Raw genomic sequence first — 20693 nt, forward strand, 5'->3', positions numbered from 1 at the left:
ATGACTGAAACTGTTAAGTGCTTACTGTCTATCAGACAGTATTCTAATCGCTTTGCCTATAGCAATTCTACTTTGTAAAATATACAAATCTGTTATTCTCATTTTACAAGGGGAAAAACCTGATAAAGACTGACATAACTTGCTCCTCTCACACTTTGTTAGCAGAAAATGGAATCCGACTCAGCCAATTTGACTTGTCTCATATCTCATATCCTACACTGGTCTCTCTCTCCATATATATATATATATACACACATATATATATATGTGGATATATGTATGTATATATGCCTATATGTAGGTAATATGTATAATATATAATATGTGTATAACATGTATATAATATGTATATATGTATACATATATGTATATAAAGGGATTGACTGTATGTATATGCACACATACATTCAATCTATATAGACCACTCTACAGGTTCCTAATACAGGGTATGAATAATCTTTAATATGGGACCCTCTGATTATTTTCTCTTACAACATGATGGTGGTTCAAGGACTTCATTTTACCTTTCCAGCACGCTTCAGTTCTTGCTTATCCTTGTTGGCAAAACCCGTCACGGCTGTAGTTTCAATCATTCCAGTTAGAGTGAGTGCTGGAGCAATACTCAGAATCAAGAGAGTCATCTCCCACCCGTAAATAAAGGAGATGATCACAGACAGCCCCATATTCATTGCATTTTGTGTCAGGACACCAATTCTTGTATTTATTGCCTATAAGATTTGGGGAAAATAGGTTAACTTTAAATTGTACAAATTCTTCTTATTGGTATCTTGTGTAGAAACTTAAGTTAAGCTTTTGGGCTTTAAGTATGCATACATTTTGAATTTATCTTTAAAGATTAAGTAAGATGCATATTTTTAAATGTCTTAAACCGCTGAATGTTGGTAGCTCACATCTGTAATCCTAGCTACTCAGGAGGCTGAGTTCTGAGGACCAGATATGTTAATTATCACTTTTTATGCTTAATTCTTTTATGAAACAATTACCAGTTAAATAAAAATAATTATAATACAGAGTTGAGCTTACTCTGTCTCTTTATGTATATACATATGACAGCCTGAGAAGCAAATAAAGACCTCTATGCTAAGTTTTGCACACTGTATATTGACCTAGTGTATCTCTTAATGGTAGAATGTGACAAGTGCAAGTTGGGTACTATAAACACTCAAGTAACTACTAAAACAATATGAATTACATGCAGCTGGCAATGCCATTTCCTCCCTCGAAATAGAAAGATAAAAAGGAATAATAAAGAATTTTTAGGGGCTGGGAATATGTCCTAGTGGCAAGAGTGCTTGCCTCATATACATGAAGACCTGGGTTTGATTCCCCAGTACCACATACATAGAAAACGGCCAGAAGTGGTGCTATGGCTCAAGTGGTAGAGTGCTAGACTTGAGCAAAAAGAAGCCAGGGACAATGCTCAGGCCTTGAGGCAAACTCCAGGGCTGGCAAAAAAAAAATAATTTTAACCCAGAAAGAGGCAAGAACATAAGAAAATTGTATGAAAAATGAATGAGATAGAAAACAACCAATTGAGAGGTATATACTTCATGTTGAACAATCACAGAAAACAGCAGTAAGAATACTCCAAGTCATGGAAAACAGCATTCAAAAAATTCTTAAATGTTATTAACATATACAGAAATTATACTAATAGATAAAAATAGCAGAACTCCTTCAGAAAACAAAAATGAAAGTGTGGCTAAAATCAAGTGGCTCATTCATCAGCCAAGCAAAGCACATCCTTCAAAGGTACTTAGTTAATTAACTCAGGTTCAATGGCAGCATGGGAAGAAATGTGTTCAGACTGCATATCTTACATAAGATAAGTACTTCTATAAGACAAGAACAGTTGCTCAGAGTTATATAAGATATTAAAAACAACATCAATAGTCAATAAAAAGAATAGATTATTTTGGTAGCAATTAATAATGGTATAAAGCCTGTAATCCTAGCACTTGGTTTGTATACCAGGAGAATCTCAAGTTCAAGGCCAGCCTAGGCTATATAGTGAGACATGGTAAGAAAATTATTTTAAGTAGTCTTCATGGCTCACAATGGATTCGCATTATATAATTATATATTTAGTATATATTTATATTATATAAAATATATACTATATCATGTGTATTATATATTATGTGTACAGTATGTATATGTTATGCATTATATATTGTATATATAATATAATATATATGAGTATGTATGTAGATGGGGGGCTTGCCATATAGCCCAGATAGACTTCAATCTTCCAATCCTTTGATTTCAATTCTTAGCCCTAGCTTCCTGAGTGCTGGGATTATAGGTGCTTGTTCCCATTCCCAGCTTGTTTTTGAGTAATTTGAAGTTACTGAAAAGACAGGTGCTGTAAACAGTCTCTGTGGAACCACTAGCGGGAAGAATATTTTCAAAGTACTTGAAACAAGACTAAGGATAACATGCAGCAGAATCTTCCCAATTGTGTTGCTGAATGATAGTAGTGAAAATAGGTGTGAATAGAAAAACTATGAGTTGGATGAATTTGCAAAAGGTTGTGAAAATATAAAGAATTTATATTTAGTCACTGTGTTTATTCATCAGCATATATTTTATGGAAAATAAATCAAATTTAGTTTGAGGTTTTGCAGTATCATTACCATATGTCAACCTACCACAAGCTATGAAGCTTTGATAATCTTTCTTAATTAATTCAATCTAAAACTACAGGGAAAACAAACAACAACAAAACCAAGTAGCTATCTGCCAACTTTATATTGTGGTAAAGTTGTTTTAATGACTGCTAACACTGATTGAATCAGAAGTCATGTCAAGCTGTTTATGCATTTTCCATTTTAAAAGGTTAAACAGAAATGAGCTCAACATTGTCCAGGTAATAAAATAATAATCTAGGACAAACTAATCCACTCATTAGATTCTTAGAATTAATAAGGGAAATAAATCTTTCTGGCTTCTCTGGGTAGTAATTACAGGTCTGGTACTGGCAGTGGTCCCTCTGTGGCATAGAAAGTGTGCATTGTGGTATCAGCCACACCCTTCTTGTGGACAAAAGTGAAATAAGACCTTTGGTTGACTAGAGGGTTGCTAAAATACACAGGAATAATAATACCTTGTAATTTTGGAATCTAGCCTCCAAAGGAATCTCAAATGGTTTTATACGTTTATGAAAACTACCTATTACACAGCATGTTGACAGATGAGCTGGCTGGCCATCAGCCATTACCTTCGGCTAAAACAATACCATTGAAATGACATGTATTCATTCAACTATTCTAGAAGTGTGTTTTCTGATGACTGTATCTCCCCAGCATGTTTTCATCATGCCTCTCAACGTATTAAAACTCCTAAAAATGGTTCTTAAAGGTTTCAAACAAAGACAAACTATTATTATTATTGTTACTGTTATTATTATTATCATTATGTGTTGCTACTGACACTTGAACTCAGGATCTTGTGCTCTCCATTGGCTTTTTTGCTCAAAGCTGGCACTCTATTACTTGAGCCACATCTCCATTTCCAGCTTTTTGCTGTTTAATTGAGTAAGAGTCTAACCAACTTTCCTACCTGGACTGGTTTCAAATTGTGATCCTCAGATCTTAGTCTCCTGAGTAGGAAAGATTATGTGTGTTAGCTACCAGGGCCCCGGGTGAGGAACATCATTTAAAGAACAAGCATTCACCTTGGTATATTTGATAGAATGAAATGTAACCAAATTATGTAATAAATAAATAGTCACATGATACAATTTATTTATGCTCATAATAGAAATATGATCTTCCAAATTACTTTCCAACTTGTCTTGGGCAGACTCAGAACCATGATCCTCACATCTCAGCCTCCTGAGTAGGCCAGATTACAGGTCTGAGCCACCAGAGCCCAGCAACAGTTTCTGTGATCATTTTACTTATTTTTTTTTGCCAGTCCTGGGGCTTGGACTCAGGGCCTGAGCACTGTTCCTGGCTTCTTTTTGCTCAAGGCTAGCACTCTATCACTTGAGCCACAGTACCACTTCTGGCTTTTTCTATATATATGGTGCTGAGGAATCGAACCCAGGGCTTCATGTATGTGATGCAAGTACTCTATCACTAGGCCACATTCCTAGCCCTGGTCATTTTACTTTTTAAGTTTAGTAAATTCAAAATCTTCAGGATCCACTTATTTATTCTATTTCAGTAAAAACAGTTTGATTTGCCCAGAAGTTGTTAGGAGACAAACATTTACTAACTAATTGCAACAAGGAAGTTCCAGGTGATAAAATGGTATTAGTCAGATGCTTGTAAAGACTCAAGCTGAGAATATTCTCATTAAATTCTCTCAGTAAGAGACATTATTTATTAGAAAAAAACAAATGAATATAAGGATGGTTTTCTTTGCTTAATATCATGGATCTAGATTCATTTCTCTGTGAGCAATACAATTTTACTTGCTTTTATGGCTGGAAAATACTCTACTGTGTAAATGTGCCACAGTAAAAAAATCTATTCATTAGATGTAGGGAATCTGGGCTGTGTTCATAACTTGGCTAGTGTGAATAGTGTGCTTCAGTAAACATGAGTGTGAAGTGCTACTATTGCATCTTGACACACATTGTGTGGCTATTCTTATTTAAGTCAAGGATTAAAAAGAATATTTTGATTTCATATAAAGTAAAAGTGAGATCTTGTTTTGCATTCTTTTTCTCAATCAGAATTGAAATCTCACTTGCTTTAATAAAGGCTGATTATATTAAAGTAATTGGAAGGGAACTAACAAATGATTCTACATCTCTTGCATGCTACCCTGCACTGAAGTATGACTGACACTCATTATGCTGCTGACGGCATCATTAATTAACGAGTATGTTGCATATACATTTTGTGTCCATGTAATATGACAGGTCATGACTGCGCACATCCTTGCAGCTCTGTCTGTGTAACAGCAAGCACAGAACCATGTCCAGAGGCAAGCAGGAATTGAAGTTGGTATAAATTAAGATGTTAGTTTCCGGGGTTAAAAATGCTAATTAAAAATTTTGGGGAACCATATCTACAATCTTGTAATCATGCCTGTAACCCTAGCTGTTCAGGAGGCTGTGGACCTGAGGATTGTGTTTTGAAGCCAGTCCAGGCAGGAAAGTCTAAGAGACTCTTATCTCTAATTAACCACTGAACTTATAAGTTCAAGACCTAGGAGACACACACACACACACACACACACACACACACACACACACACACACACACACACACACTGGGTGGAGCTTTTAGCTAAAAAACTTAAAGATTGTACCCAGGCCCTAAGTTCAAGTCCCAGCACCAGCACAGACAAGGAAAAATTTCTGATATGGAAAATGACCTATGTAACTTGGGGGCAAGGCTAAGGCGAGAAGAAACTGGGGGAAAGTGAAGAAAGGGTGACATTTTCTAAAAAAGAAAGAAAGAAAGAGAGAAAGAAAGAAATGTAATCATTACCTGACTTATGAAATGGTAACCCCTCTGTATAACACCTTAATAATAACAATAAAATTATATATTTTAAAAAAGAAATTTTCTGGAGCAGAGCTTGGTGCATTCCAGTAATTGTGGCATTTGGGAAGCCTGGTAGGAAGATTGTAAGATCCAGACCAGCTTGGGTTACATGGGGGGGTGGGGTGGGGGGGGTGGGGGCGGGGATCAGAGGTAGGTATGTTTTCTTTCATTTGCTACATCAAAAAAAATCTTAGAGTTCCATTATGAGTTCTTTCCCCTCATCCTTCATATCTTCTTCAAATGGTTTAGCTATCCTATTACTAAAGCATCTTCAATTTGGCTTACCTGATTATCTTAATGGTGAGGGTCACCCCAGCCTAGTCCACAGCCAGGCTGTGCAGGTAAATATGTATGTGCACACTGTACATACAGGCTACTGAAACATCAACATAGTATACATACCCCTTGAATTTGGGCTATATCTATGGCCAGTGTTGTGGTCAAGGCTCCTGTGTTGTTTTCTTTATCATCAAACCAGGCAATATCCTGGAGGGAAAAAGATAATTAACATATGGTTATCAAAAATAGTGTTCTCTGGCCAACAGCTGGTGGCTCACACATGATTCTAGCTACTCAGGAGGCTGAAATCTGAAGATTTTAGTTTGATGCAAGCCTGAGAAGACAAATCATGAGATTCTTATCTCCAATTACTCATAAAGCAAGAAGTGGAGCTGTGGCTCAAGTGACAGAATGACAATCTTGAAGGAAAAAGTCAAGCAAGAGCATAAGTTCCTGAGTTCAAGTCCCAGTACTGGCACACATACATACAAAAAGATAATGGTGCTGTAGTGAGTTAGAAGGTCAATTTCCCTGCTTTCCCACTCACCAGTACCTAATTCTTGGTAAAACTGACTTCTGATTCTTTTTTTTTTTCTTTTTTGGCCAGTCCTGGGGCTTGGACTCAAGGCCTGAGCACTGTCCCTGGCTTCTTCTTTATTTTTGCTCAAGGCTAGCACTCTGCCACTTGAGCTACAGCGCCACTTCTGGCCTTTTCTATATATGTGGTGCTGAGGAATCGAACCCAGGCCTTCATGTATATGAGGCAAGCACTCTTGACACTAGGCCACATTCCCAGCCCTGACTTCTGATTATTATTCACAAAGATCTGCATCTAGGTGTAGTAAACTGAAGAATGGAAGCTCAGCCACTTGCACTTGTTACCATGTTATCATATTGTGGTATAATCTATGTTCAAAAATAGCTATTAGATCCCACCAAAATAATTGGAAGTTTCACTCTCCCAAGTGCTTTGTAGAGAGAAGATTCTATTTAAATAGTAAAGTGATGCCCAACACAATTTAGAAATGTTTTTCAAATCTTTTTGCCTTAACTGACTAATGATGACAAAGTCTGTCTCCCTCTCTTTAGGATCCACATAGACACACTTTCACCTGGCTCTCCTTCACAATATCCCCCAATTACTGATACAGTAGGCATTGTGTGATGCTGAGGAAGCACAAACTACAGCCAAGAGGCATGAAATTTTGAAGAAGGCAGGTCAGAAATATGAGCAATAAAAACACAATGGAAGAAGCAATTTCATTTTCAACAGCTAATAGAGACAGCACTTCTCAGCACTTCTCAGCCTGAGGAATTTTGGTTTTCTTTTATAGGCTGGTGAAGGGTTCCTCCCACTACTCTTATCTCTTGTGGATTGAAAAAAAAGTCATGTGGAGACTGGCTTCCTTTCAGTGAGTAAAGAACATAAAAAGCTGTTGACCTAGGCCCTGAGGCCCTGAGGCTCAGGTTACTTAAACATGAATGTTACTTAAGAAGAGGAAAAACAAACCAGGTTGAGGGCTATGTATTAATTGTTTAGTTGTATTAGCAGAACTGGAATTAGTGGAATTAGAGGAATATGGTAGGAACCATGGTAGATGCAACTTTGGTGCAGTAGCAGCCCTTGTGAGCCTTGCATTGGGAGGATGTCCAATGGGCTTAGGGTCATAGTAGTTCTGAACGCTTGATCCAGAAGTCATTACCAGCATCCTGTTGTATAGACTTTTCTCCCAGATTAGCACTAATTGCTTCTTGATTTTAACATGGCATGGAACATACTAAGTTGTGTGTGTGTGTGTGTGTGTGTGTGTGTGTGTGTGTGTGAGTCATGGGGCTTGAACTCTGGGTCTGGGTGCTGTCCCTAGAACTCCTCAGCTCAAGGCTAGCACTCTACCACTTAAGCCACAGTACCACTTCTGGTTTTCTTTCTTTCTTTCTTTCTTTCTTTCTTTCTTTCTTTCTTTCTTTCTTTCTTTCTTTCTTTCTTTCTTTCTTTCTTTCTTTCTTTCTTTCTTTCTTTCTCTTTCTTTCTTTCTCTCTTTCTTTCTTCTTTCTTTCTTTTCTCTTTCTTTCTCTCTCTTTCTCTCTTTCTTTCTCTCTTTCTCTCTCTCTCTTTCTCTCTCTCTTTCTTTCTCTTTCTCTCTTTCTCTCTCTTTCTCTCTCTCTTTCTTTCTTTTTTTGCCAGTCCTGGGCCTTGGACTCAGGGCCTGAGCACTGTCCCTGGCTTCTTCCCGCTCAAGGCTAGCACTCTGCCACTTGAACCACAGTGCCACTTCTGGCCATTTTCTGTATACATGGTGCTGGGGAATCGAACCTAGGGCTTCATGTATTCGAGGCAAGCACTCTTGCCACTAGGCCATATCCCCAGTCCCCCACTTCTGGTTTTCTGATGGTTAGTTGGAGATAAGAGTCTCAGGGACTTTCCTGCCTGAGCTGGCTTTGAACCATGATCCTCAGATCTCAGCCTCCTGATTAGCTAGGATTATAGGTTTGAGCCACCAGCGCCCTGCTACAAAGAGTTTTTAGATACGATTCTGAAGTGAATAATACAGAAAAATGAATTAAGCATCGCATGTTACATTCTTTTTTTTTTTTTTGGCCAGTCCTGGGCCTTGGACTCAGGGCCTGAGCACTGTCCCTGGCTTCTTCCCGCTCAAGGCTAGCACTCTGCCACTTGAGCCACAGCGCCGCTTCTGGCCGTTTTCTGTATATGTGGTGCTGGGGAATCGAACCTAGGGCCTCGTGTATCTGAGGCAGGCACTCTTGCCACTAGGCTATATCCCCAGCCCGCATGTTACATTCTTGACTTTTATAGTAACTTGCTATAAGGGTAAAATGGGAGGAGTCACTCAGGTGCCAGTAATCCTAGCTATTCAGGAGGCTGAAATCTGATGATTGTGGCTCAAAGACAGCCTAGGCAGGAAAGTCTTTGAAATGCACCAAAAAATCTGGGAGTGGAGCTATGGCTCAAGTGGTAGAGCACTGGCCTTGAACAAAAAGCTCAGGGACAGCACAGGACCAGTTAAAAAAGAAAGTGAGTAGATTTAACTGGGCACTGGTGGCTCACACTTGTAATTCTAACCACTCAAAAGGCTGAAATCAGGAGATCATAGTTCAAAGCCAGCCTGAGCTGACAAATCTTTTTCACTGCATATCCAATTTACCAGCAAAACATCAGGCTAGAGGCACATTTTAAGCGGTTGCATGCCGGCAATGAACAAAAAACTGAGTGAGAGCAAAAGGCTCTGAGTTCAATCAATGGTATCGATACACACAACAAAACATGACTAGTCTTAATGATCCTAGGTTCAATTAGTTTGATGTTCTGAACTGCTTTTCCCCACATCAGCAACTGAATTGTACATGTTCGTTAATGCTCAGGATTGTTTTCCTACATAGACAAGAGTTTCTGAATCTTAACTAGTGTCCAGTGAGGGCAAATTTGCCTTTCTTCTTCTTATGGTAAAATAATTAACTAGTAAGACCATCCATCAACCTCTTTCTTACAACATCTTCCCCTCAGCTAATAATTCTGCTAGAAACACACCAAAAAAGTTCTCATAATATAAATAACTGCTTGGCATGTATTTTACTCCTTAATCATCACAACCAACCACCCTGTGAGGTGAGACCTGTGATTCCTTACTATAAATGAGGAAATCAAGGGCCTGAGACTTGAAGTGACTGACTTGCCTAAGTCCACAGCTAGCAAAAACTGAGTTGAGGATTTGAACCTCTACAACCAGAGACCAGAGTCCTTTATTCTCTTGATTATCCTGTTTGACTCCTCAAGTTCCTCAGCTGAGGATTTTGTTGTTGTTGTTTGGGCTTGAGTCACAGCTCCACTTTCTAAAGCTGAGTTTCATGATCTATTTCTCCTGCTTTAGGACTTGGCATCTTATACCCTTTTGGAGATACCGTAAGTCTTCTTGAAATTCCTGAAAGGTCATGGTCAGCACTGTGGATGCAGGATGAAACAATCCCTGCCTCCTAGAAGCCTAATCCAGTTTATGGGATATGGGCAAAAATAAACTTCATATCTGTTAAATGTTTCCACAGCTCTAAAGGTCAATATTTACCGCTGAGAAATATAAGCTTAGTTTTAAAACACAGGTGCAATAAATTATTTACAATCAAGGAAGTTGGTAACAATTAGAATATTTCTTTTTTCACTGAAAGGAACTTAAGTAATCACATAAAATATAGATTTTCTAGTTACAGAAAGACCACATCTAATTTTTTAAAAATAACTGTACCTAAAATGAGAGTTCAAAATGGTTATAAAAACCCTGCAAGCACTAGCATGCTTTCTAGGCCTTCAAAGTCTTATTTTATGACAAAAACCAAGCAATAAAAGTTAAGTAAAATTTTAGAGCTTTCAATGCTATAAACAAAGCAAAAACTGTAAGGCTATAAAGGAAACACTAAATAAACTACACTCTCCCTCCAATTTTAAGAAGCAAATATAAGAGAATGTTGAAGGGTGACAATGGAAAAGAAGTAAGATATTAAAAGGGATTGCATTGATTTTGAGAGAAATTTAATAACATCAGTAAAGTAACATGGGCTTTTTGGGTGTATTTGCAGGATTTTTTTGAATGACAGAATTTATGGCTTATAGGTTAGCATATGATCAGTTTATCCAAGAATTTACTGTTACTGTTTATATGATCAATTCTAGAAAAAGGACTAAAGTCCAGTATTAATCATGAAAATATGAGATGAACAACTTTTGGTTATCATGACTTATGACTAGGATATTCTTTCCTTATAAGCATTCTCTGAGCAGATAGGAAGTTCAAAGTTATGCTTGGAAAACATTACAATTTATAGTCTTCAGGAAACATTTACAGAATGTTCTAGAAAGATGTAATAAATATCATTGGACAGGGGAAAACATGAATTCATGAAGACAAAACCAAGCAGAAACCATCACCATATTAATGTTAGTTATAGTCTCATCTTTATGAAAGACTTGAAGTAAAGACAAATGGTGTTCCTAAATTGTACAAAATCCATATATTACAGGAGAGATATGTCCAGGAGAGATATGATTAAATCAATTGATGATCTTCCCAGTGGAATTTTATTTTATTTTTCTGAAGTAAAGGATGTTTCAAATATAAAGGAAGCCTGTGGGATGGGACAGTTTTTATTTATTTATTATTTTTCCTTTTAATTTTGATTTTAAAATTTATTTTAAATCTACAAATGGTTGTTCTGGAGTTACAAATTACAACTTAACACGCCCATTTATGTGTATAGTGCATCTTAATCAGAGTCACCCTCCATCATTTTCTTTTCCCCTCCCTCCTACTTCCTCCACCAATCACATCGAGTTTCCCACTTCCTTTTTTACTCATGTACATTAAGTACCATACAAGTCCTTTTTTGAATAGGGGCACTTCAGAGCATGGTGTTGTCATATGAATCCCCCAACTTGCATCACTGCATTTTCTTATCTTGGGTTGCCTAAGAGTATAAAGACTGTGATCTTTTGTTTCAAGGCAGCCCTACTCCTGAAAGTCATGTGATAGAAAAACTGGTTTTTGAAGGAATCATCCAGAGTGACAGTAAATCTATTTCTGCAAAGAAATTACCCTGGCAGGAAGCTATTTGCTCCTGCTCCATGAACTTGGCAGACTGAAAGTAAGGCAAAGGGCTCCAGTGATTACTGGCTTTCAGGGTAACCCAATCTATCTCAGCATCATTAAAGAATTTTAGAGGTGCCAATCTGAGATGTTTTTCACTCTGGAGATTGCCACTCCTTGATCCACTTTGTGGTAGTTATTTCACAGCTGGTAGACCTGCCAGCTGGACTGATGTTATTTGAGTTCAGGACCCTTCCCAGGAGGGTAGAGGGATGAGAGCTGCATCAAGTGTGGAGGGAAAGAACTTAACATGACCTTTAGAAGAGAACTAGAGGAATGACCAGTTCCTCACTCTCAAGATTGTTCCCATGTCACGGTAGTCCTTACCTCTCCTTTTTACTTTTAACTTGTTTTCCACGCCCATGCTGAAACAACACTATATTATGCATTAGATGAGAGATTTGTTGGTGGGTGCCAGTGGTTCGTGCCTGTAATCCTAGCTACTCAGGATGCTGAAATCTGAGTGTCATGGTTCAAAATCAGCCTGGACTGGAAAGTCTGTCACACACTTATTACCCAAAAGCCAGAAGTGTAACTGTGGCTCAAGTGGAAGAGCACCAGCCTTGAGCACAAAAGCTATGGGGAAGCATCTAGGCCTCTGAGTTCAAGTCCCAGTATCAGCACCAGAAAATAAAGCAAAACATTGTTAAACTAAATGCAAGGAACAGACATGGACCATTAAATCCCTATTTTAATCCTGCTTTTATTAGAAAGACATTTTTTGGGGGTGTCAATCCTGGGGCTTGAACGCAGGGCTGGGGGGCTGTTCTTGAGCTTTTGTGCTCAGGACTAACATCTACCCACTTGAGCTACAGCTCCATTTCTGGCTTTTTGGTTGTTAATTGGAGATAAGAGTCTCACAGACTTTCTTGCCCAAGCTGGCTTCAAACCATGATCTACATATCTCATTCACCTAAGTAGCTAGGATTACAGGCATGAGCCACTGGTGCCTGGCAAGAAAGTTATACTGTAAGTAGGCTGAGATCAGAGTTTTGTTGCTCAAAACAAAGGAGCATGTTTTTCAGTGATTTAAGGGGAAGGGATTTAAGGTGCCAAGAAATTGCTTGAGAAAGAATTAAAACTGGAGTAATTTACAACACACTTCAAATGAGATAAGAAAAATTCAGCAGAACACACTAACCTGATATAACATGGCTTTGAATGCCAATTGTCTTAATCTCATGGTTAAAATTTCCCCCGCTCTGCCATAAAACAAACCCTAGGAAACAAAGAAAAATCTACATTTATTCCAAACACTTTTCTACTTCTTTGTCACATTTAGTTATATTTTTAACTCAATCAGAGACAACAATATCAAGGAGTAATCCTGCTTAGTGATGTGTAACTTATGAAAAACTTACCTGCATGAAGCCAAGTGTTGGTGCGGCTCACACCTGTACACCTTGTTAGTTGGGAGGCTGAGATCAGTAAGATCATGGTTTGAGGCCAGCCTTGGCATTTGTTCAACCAAGAGCTGAGTGCAATGGCATATGCCTTTCAGTTTAGCCAGGATGGAAGTCTAAAATAGGCCAGTCACAGTCCAGGTATGTGCCTGGACAGAAAGTGAGACCCTATCACAAAATAACCAGTGTGATAACGGGTGGGTGTTATGGCTCAGCCGTCCAGTGTCAGTCAAGCAAGTGCAAGAGCCTACTTTTGGACCCCAGATAACCCCTACCCAGAAGTTTACCTGCATGAAATAACTGACGAAGCAAATGATGCCCAAAATGACGAAAATCATAGCATAAACTTCTGCATCATGCTTTAATGTGCTTTTGTTATCATGTCCAAACATCTGAAAAGGAAGCAAGACGTTTCCATAAGGAGTTTAAGGGAAAATATTTGGACCAAATAACCCCCTAAAATGTATAGATACATCAGATTTTCCAAATGAATTTCAATATAATAAAAGATTACATATTTGTGGGGGATAAAGCATAGTAGTATTCTACTGTCTATTAGTACACATAATAAACTTAATTTACTTTAAAATTTCTCATAGTTGCTATGTACCAGATTTGCTATAGTACCAGACACATGAGTCTTCTGTCTGCTATCTAATATCATAGCATACTTTCCATTAAGTCATCAGTTTGAGCTGAGTACCAGTGTCTCTCTCCTTTAGTCCTGGCTACTCAGGATGGTAAGATATGAGGAGCATGGTTCAAAGTCAGCCCAGGCAGGAAAGTCTGTGAAACTCTTATCTCCAAGTAACTAGTAAAAGGCTACAATATGCCAGTAGCAGAGTGGCATCCTTGAGCAAAAAATGCTAAAGGATAGCACCTAGCCTCTGTTTTCAAGCTTCTGTACTGGCACCCCCTTCTCCTCCCTCCTGCTCCCACAATCATCAGGGTGTTGGAATTATTATTTCTTATCTTTCTTTTTTTTTGTGTGCCAGTCCTGGGTTTTGAACTCAGGGCCTGAGTGCTGTCTGTGAGCTTAATTTGCTCAAGGCTACAGTGCTCTACCACTTTAGCCACAGCTCTAGTTTTGTTTTTTTTTTTTTTTTAAAAAGGTAGCTTATTGGAGGGAAGACTCTCACTGACTTTCCTGCCCAGGCTGGCTTTGAATGTGATCCTCAGATCTGAGCCTCCTGAGTAGCTAGGATTATAGGTGTGAGCCACCAGTGCCCAGTTTGAATTATTTCTAAAAACTCTTAAGTTAATGAGTTTCTTTTCTTTCTTTCTTTCTTTCTTTCTTTTTTTTTTTTTTTTTTTTTTTGCCATTCTTGGCCTTGATTCATGGCCTGAGCACTGTCCCTGGCTTCTTTTTGCTCAAGGCTAGCATTCTACCACTTGAGGCACAGCGCCACTTCTGGCCGTTTTCTATGTATGTGGCGCTAGGGAATCGAATCCAGGGTTCCATGTATATGAGGCGAGCACTCTTGCCACTAGGCCATATTCCCAGCCCTGTTAATGAAGTTTCTTAACATCCCTTTATTGAGTGATTTCTGCAAGATAGGGCCTATTGAATGCCCCAGAAGTGGGTAAGGTTCATCATTATATTGGTCTTTATGTTGGTGAAATGTAGGTGAATAGAGAATGAACAGGAAGACTTAGCACTGGGATCTAGTAAGATCTTTGAGCCAGGAACTAGCCAGCTCTTGTGAATTTTTGGCACAATCCCCATCTCTTCTTTCCTCTCCCTGAGCTGGCTGGTAATAAAATACTGTCATTGTTTCAGCTAGTTGAAAGGTGGGTAGTGGTATTTGCCTGTTTTATTGCTTTAGTGCTTAAGTAAGATTGCTGATACAGCAGCTGGGTCCTAAATTAGAAAACAAAACCATTTCTTTACTTATCTAGATAACAAGCCCCAGCCAAACTTGATACAATAGATATGGCTTATCTCCCAAGAAAATAGCTAATCTTCCCATCATGGCCCCAGCCTAGGGACAAACCACTGAAAAGTCCCCATCCCCCCATTCGGGTCAGTGTACAGCAAATCTGTTCTCTCTCAGCAGACTTTATTCTGATTGTTGACACGTTCACAGATGAATTGTACTTACCGTTACCATTTTGGCAAATACAATTGAAAAGACAGGATGAACAGATCCATTTAGCACAGAAGCTAATGTCCCCAGAACCACAAAAGGCCATTCAGACTTGTTTAGTTTAAAAATTTTCAGTAGAGAAACTTCAGGAAGACGTGTCTAAAAAGAAAATACCTCGGTAAAAATTCCAAGCTTGAGAGTATAGTGGAAGTCAGAGCAGCTGAGCACTCCCAGACAGAACTGTAATGTAACATAGGACACATAATAGGTAGCAAGGTAAAATGTTTTTCTTTGAAAATGTTCATTGCCTGTGTCACTCACGAAACATAAAGGTGTTATTCTCCAAAAGGACTATCTGTACAATCTCAGCACTGCATTTCACTTAGTGGCTCTCCTTCAAAAGCTGCAAATTAGCTTACATGTTCTGATAGCCATGAATCACAGAAAAAGAAATAATAGGCCTACTATTTATCACCCTTATTCAACAGTTCAGTATCACAATGTTGCCTAGGGCAAAGTCTAGGTAGGAGCCAAGCAAAGAAAATGTGGAAGTTGGGAGAAGGGAAGTAGGAGAAAAATAAGGGAGGGGGTAACAAGTTTGACAAGAAATGTACTTACTACCTTATGTATGTAACTGTAACCCTGCTGTACATCACCTTGACAATTTTTTTTTTTTTTTTTTTGCCAGTCCTAGGCCTTAGACTCAGGGCCTCAGCACTGTCCCTGGATTCTTTCTGCTCAAGGCTAGCACTCTACCACTTGAGCCACAGTGCCCACTTCCGGCTTTTTCTGTGTATGTGGTACTGAGGAATAGAACCCAGGGCTTCATGCATGCTAGGCAAGCACTCTACCATTAAGCCACATTCCCAGCCCCTCACCTTGACAATTATAATTAAAAAAAAAAAAAGAAAAGAAAACGTAGAAGGCAAAAGTGTTACTAGGATTTGAAGCTTCAAAGTTATCTAGTTTCATCGTTTATTTACCAATTTTTTTCCTAACACTTGTCTTCAAGCTTGCTTCTTATTTACAAGTGAAATGTTATATGTCTGAGCATATTATTTAATCTCACTGAATTTCATTTGCCTCATCTTTCCAAGTAAGAAGACATCAGTTCCCACCATACAGGATTGTTTGTCTGTCTGTCTGTCTTTTGTGTCCATACTGGGGTTTGAATTCAGGGATTATTGTTCTCGTTTAGCTTTTTTGTTCATGACCAGGCTCTATCATTTGACCTACGCCTCTATTCTTGGCTTTTTTTTTTCCTGTTTCATTAAAGGTAAGAGTCTCTCAAATTTGTCTGCTTTGGCTGGCTTTGAACTCAGATCCTCAGACTTCAGGCTCCTTAGCAGATAGCTAGGATTACAGGTATTAGCCACCAGCATCCAGTAGGTTTATTTTTAGAATGTAAGTTAACTTTGTGTTTGCAAAAACAAAGACCCAATAAATGTTAGCAGCCATGGTTGTTGCTGAGGCTTGTGTCACATAAAATCCTGTGTTTTCCATAGAGAAAGCAGCTCAGTGCTAGCAAGCAGAGTGGTACCTGCCAGCCCTTCCTGAGTATGTGCAGGGAGAGAGGACAGTGGCCATAGTTACTGAAGGATAGATCATAGCATGATGACTGTCTCCTGCCTGTTGTCTCAGGTTTTTGTTAAGTCATTATTGTTATTCATATTCTTATTACTATTGTTATTTGTGCTGGCCTTGGAGTGTGAGCTCAGGGCCTGGGAGCTGTCCTTTGGAATTTTTCTGCTCAAGACTGGCATGCTATCACTTGAGCCATAGCTTCATTTCTGGATTCTTGCTTTCTAATTGGAGACTAATGAACTTTCTTGCCTGGGCTGGCTTCAAACCTGATCCCCATTTCTCAGTCTCTTAAGTAGCTAAGATTACACAGGCTTGAGCCACTGGCACGTGGAAAAGTCATAATTTTTGAGTAAGAAACCAGAAAACTACTTAGCAATTCACAAGTTAAAATTTGTCATGGCATTAACTCATAAATAATGATATTTATGAACTCACAATCAAAGAATTCCTCAGGAAAGATTATTAAATAACTTTCATAATTCTGGCTTTAATTTAGACTGGCAAATTCTCATTTGGACAACGGAATTTTGATAGTTCTACCAGTTTTGAAATCAGTTTTCAAAACAGTGAAGCCTAATCTATGAGTTTGTTTCAATATTTAACAATATTGTCTTTATTTCTGAAAATTTCTGAAGCAATTATCAAAAGAGGCCTCATTTATTTTTTACTTACCTGTCCACAAAAATGTATGGAAATTAAAAAGTTGTGCATTGAGTTTTGTCAAGTGCTAAACATAATATTTAACAAAATTACCTTATTTTGAGGTGAAACTAAGGTTAGCCTGTCCCAGGGTATAATAGCAGTAAATTGCAGAGCCAGGAAATGCAGAAGGACCAGCTTGTCCCTACTGGATAATCTGTGTTACACAGATAATTTATGGAAGATGTCCTTTTGCCTCTGGGATAATAATAGGTTAAAATGGATATCATTTAATTTGTATCAACAGACAGGAAGAAAAAAAGGTTAAACAAGAAAAATACAACTTGAATAATTTTGGTAAAATAATCAAAGATCTGATGCTGCCTAAATATCATATTCAGGGTAGTCTTAAATGTGATATGAGAACATGAAATATATATATGTATATGAAATATATATATCTTCTAAAGATAGAGGAAAGAATTTTATGAAGAAAAGCAAGCTATTCCTACACAGCTGTATTTTATAGCTTTATTGAGCTACTGTTTTCCAACAGTAACTAGCCCATACATAAAATGTCTAAGGTGGTAAGTCTAGGCAGACCTATATTCATGGAAATGCACACAGCCATTAGCCATTAATTTTATATTGCTTTTCACAATCCTTTTCTCCAGCCTCTCTCATTATTAATCCTTCCCTTCTCCTCTACTGCATCTACTGGTATGATTTCTGCCTCAATTACTTATTTTGTTCTTTTTATGTAAATGGATTCATATGTTGAGGACCTTTTGGGGCTGGTAGGACTAGGTTTTGGTCTCAGTATCTTGCACTTGGTTGGCTAGTGTTCTACTGCTTGGGTTTTGTCTCCAGACTGAGTTTTTGCTGATTATTTTAAAGATGGAGTTTTACAGACTTTTCTGCCAGAGCTGGCCCTGAAATTCAAGTTTCTAGCTTTCAGTTTGAGTAGCTAGGAATACAGTTGCAAGGTACTGGTTCTTGGCTTTTGATTAATTTATTTTGAGTTTTATCCACATTGTTCCATGAATCAGTATTTCATTTCATTACGTGAATGTACTACCATTTAGTTCTTCATTCACTTGTTAATGTTTGTTTGGGTTACAGTTTTAGGTTATTAGAAATGAAGCTGTTTTGGCATCTATGTTGACTGATTTCTGTTAAGAAATCTAAAATGGTACAGCCTATTTTTAGTAAGAATATGTTTAACAACAGCAACAAAATCCTGCAACTTATTTTTCAATGTGGTTTCAAAATTTTACACTTACATCAGCTCATGGCTTTTTTTTGGCATTAGTTGAAATGATTGGTTTTTCCTTTTTGAATATTTTAGTAAGAAAAAAATGAATTTCTGAATGTCAAACCAACCTCTGCCACTTATAAAAATCCTACTTGATAGTGATTTACTTTTCCTATTATATATTGTTGAATTAGACTTGTTAAATTTTATTATAAGTGCTTCCATCTATCTATAATTGTATTTATAATTTTCTTGTAAGCTGTTGTCTAATTTCAATAATGTGTTAGTAATAAACTTGGTCTCAGGAGATCAACTTTCTATTTTATATAATTCCCTGGCAAAACAACTGGGGCCTACAGCTTTCTTCAGGGGAATGGTTCTAATGACAAATAAACTAAATTGATTGAAATTCTATTAAAATCAAATTGAGATTTTTAAAGATTTGACATTATTCAGGCTGTAGATTTATTTTTGAGTGAGTTTCGATAGTGTATGTTCTTCAAGAAATTTGTTCAGTTCATCTAAGCTGCAGAGCTTGTCAGGATAAATGCTTTCATAAGGTTATTTTATTATTATTTTAATAGGTGTAATATCAATAATGATTTCATCTTATTCCTAATATTATTTGTGTATCTTCTATTAACACTTGCTCAGTCAGCCCAAAAGTTTTCACCAACTTTGGAATTTTTAAAAAATCATTACTTCTTCAAATGATTTTGATTATCTTCTTTTCCTTCTTTCCTACCATAAAAATGTGTAAAATATAATGCAAATAATTGTTTAGCGTTTCTGTTATTCTACAAAGTGTAATTTCTGAGTCTACATCTATTGATTTTTTTTTCTTTTTCATTTTGAATACATTTTCCTTTTTGGTTGACTAGTGGCTTTTTATCGTATTCCTGAACTAAGTGTTGCTGTGTTGAGTATTAGGACGTATGAATGTTTTTGTGATGTTCATTGGTGACATCACAAGTACTAGAAAAATTGTAGCTTTTTGCTTATATTCATAATTAGAGTAGATATTGGACTTTTATCAAGGGTTAGTATATTTTTACCGGTTCAGATTTATGTACTGTGAATTCTATCAGAGAATGATGTCAGAGATACTTTGAAGGTCACAGACCATAGGTTTAAAAGCCACCAAGAGCTTAGAACTGAAAAATATTTTCTTTGCTTGTTTATTTAAATAAGTTAAAAAATCAATGATAACAGCAAAGGGAAAAAATGTAATTAAGAACACTCTAAAGACTAACTACAATGGGATGAGTTGGATCTAAGATGAAAATAGTACTCATTAGACACAATTTGAGCCACACAATTTGTCAAGGGACAGGAAGGAAAAACTCCAAGAGCGTGAGGGAAGGGGTGACATTGTCACAAAGGAAATGTACTCTTTACCTGACTTATATAAACTATAGCCCCTCTGCACATCATCTTTATAATAACAAATAAAACAACAGGTTGGCAATGCCAAGAAAGGCAGAGATAGGGGTTTAAGGTGAGTAATCCTGGGGATTGAGGTGTTAGTTGACACATGAGGTGGAGAAATGTGGACAGGGAGATAGTGGGAAGAGGAAGGGCAGTTTAATAGCTGTTACTCCTGAGAAGAAACAAGACATTCCAGTTTGGGAGACGGCAGTGGTCTTGGAACTGGTTGCAGACCCTGGCCTCCTCCACCAAGCTACTGACTGACACCCACACACTGGGGTCAGGGTGCAAGCTAACAACTCTAAAAGCAGCCCCATGTGGGTAGGAGCAGGACCAGGCCTCGGGGAATGGTGACTAGGAGAAGTGTGAGTTGAGGTGGGATGATAATAAAATACTTTATATGACAGGGTGCAGGAGAACATCTAGAGTGGGGCTTGAGTCCTATAGTAGGGGCTGGGAAGGTTCAGAGAAATGAGACCTGCAGTTTGGTGGAGACTAAAGAGAAGTACTGGGGTGCATTTGCAGTAATGTGGGGCTCTGGGACAGGTAGGAGAACTGTGGGATTGTGTATCTCTTCTCCAGTGAGCAAGGCTCCTCTTGCTCTGCCTGGGAGTGGAAGGCTGGGCTGTAGGTTCTGGAGTCAGTTTGCATGGGGAGTGGGCTCCTTGCATGACTGACCTCAACCTTGAGCATGACAGGTGGTATGAACGTGCATGTTCGTCCATAGCTTGCTTGCTCATGGAAAATATAATTTAAGATTCTCATGAGATCTGCTCCCCCCCATCCCCAACATAGAGTGGTGACATAAATGTAGTCTTAGGAGATGCCAGGGGAGGCTTGGG

General features: G+C 38.0%; 1 protein-coding gene across 1 annotated transcript in view; it reads right to left on the reverse strand.

The window, feature by feature from the left end:
- Abcb5 (ATP binding cassette subfamily B member 5) overlaps positions 1-20693 on the reverse strand; it is a 69773-nt gene that overhangs the window by 19494 nt on the left and 29586 nt on the right. The window contains exons 16-20 of the mRNA XM_048337823.1: positions 14961-15104; positions 13146-13250; positions 12597-12674; positions 5928-6011; positions 525-728 (exon numbers count right to left, since the gene is read on the reverse strand). Coding sequence (XP_048193780.1) covers positions 525-728; positions 5928-6011; positions 12597-12674; positions 13146-13250; positions 14961-15104 — 615 coding nt within the window. The remainder of the gene's footprint in view (positions 1-524; positions 729-5927; positions 6012-12596; positions 12675-13145; positions 13251-14960; positions 15105-20693) is intronic.

Source organism: Perognathus longimembris, chromosome 2 (assembly GCF_023159225.1).
Source record: "Perognathus longimembris pacificus isolate PPM17 chromosome 2, ASM2315922v1, whole genome shotgun sequence".
Lineage (NCBI taxonomy): Eukaryota > Metazoa > Chordata > Mammalia > Rodentia > Heteromyidae > Perognathus > Perognathus longimembris.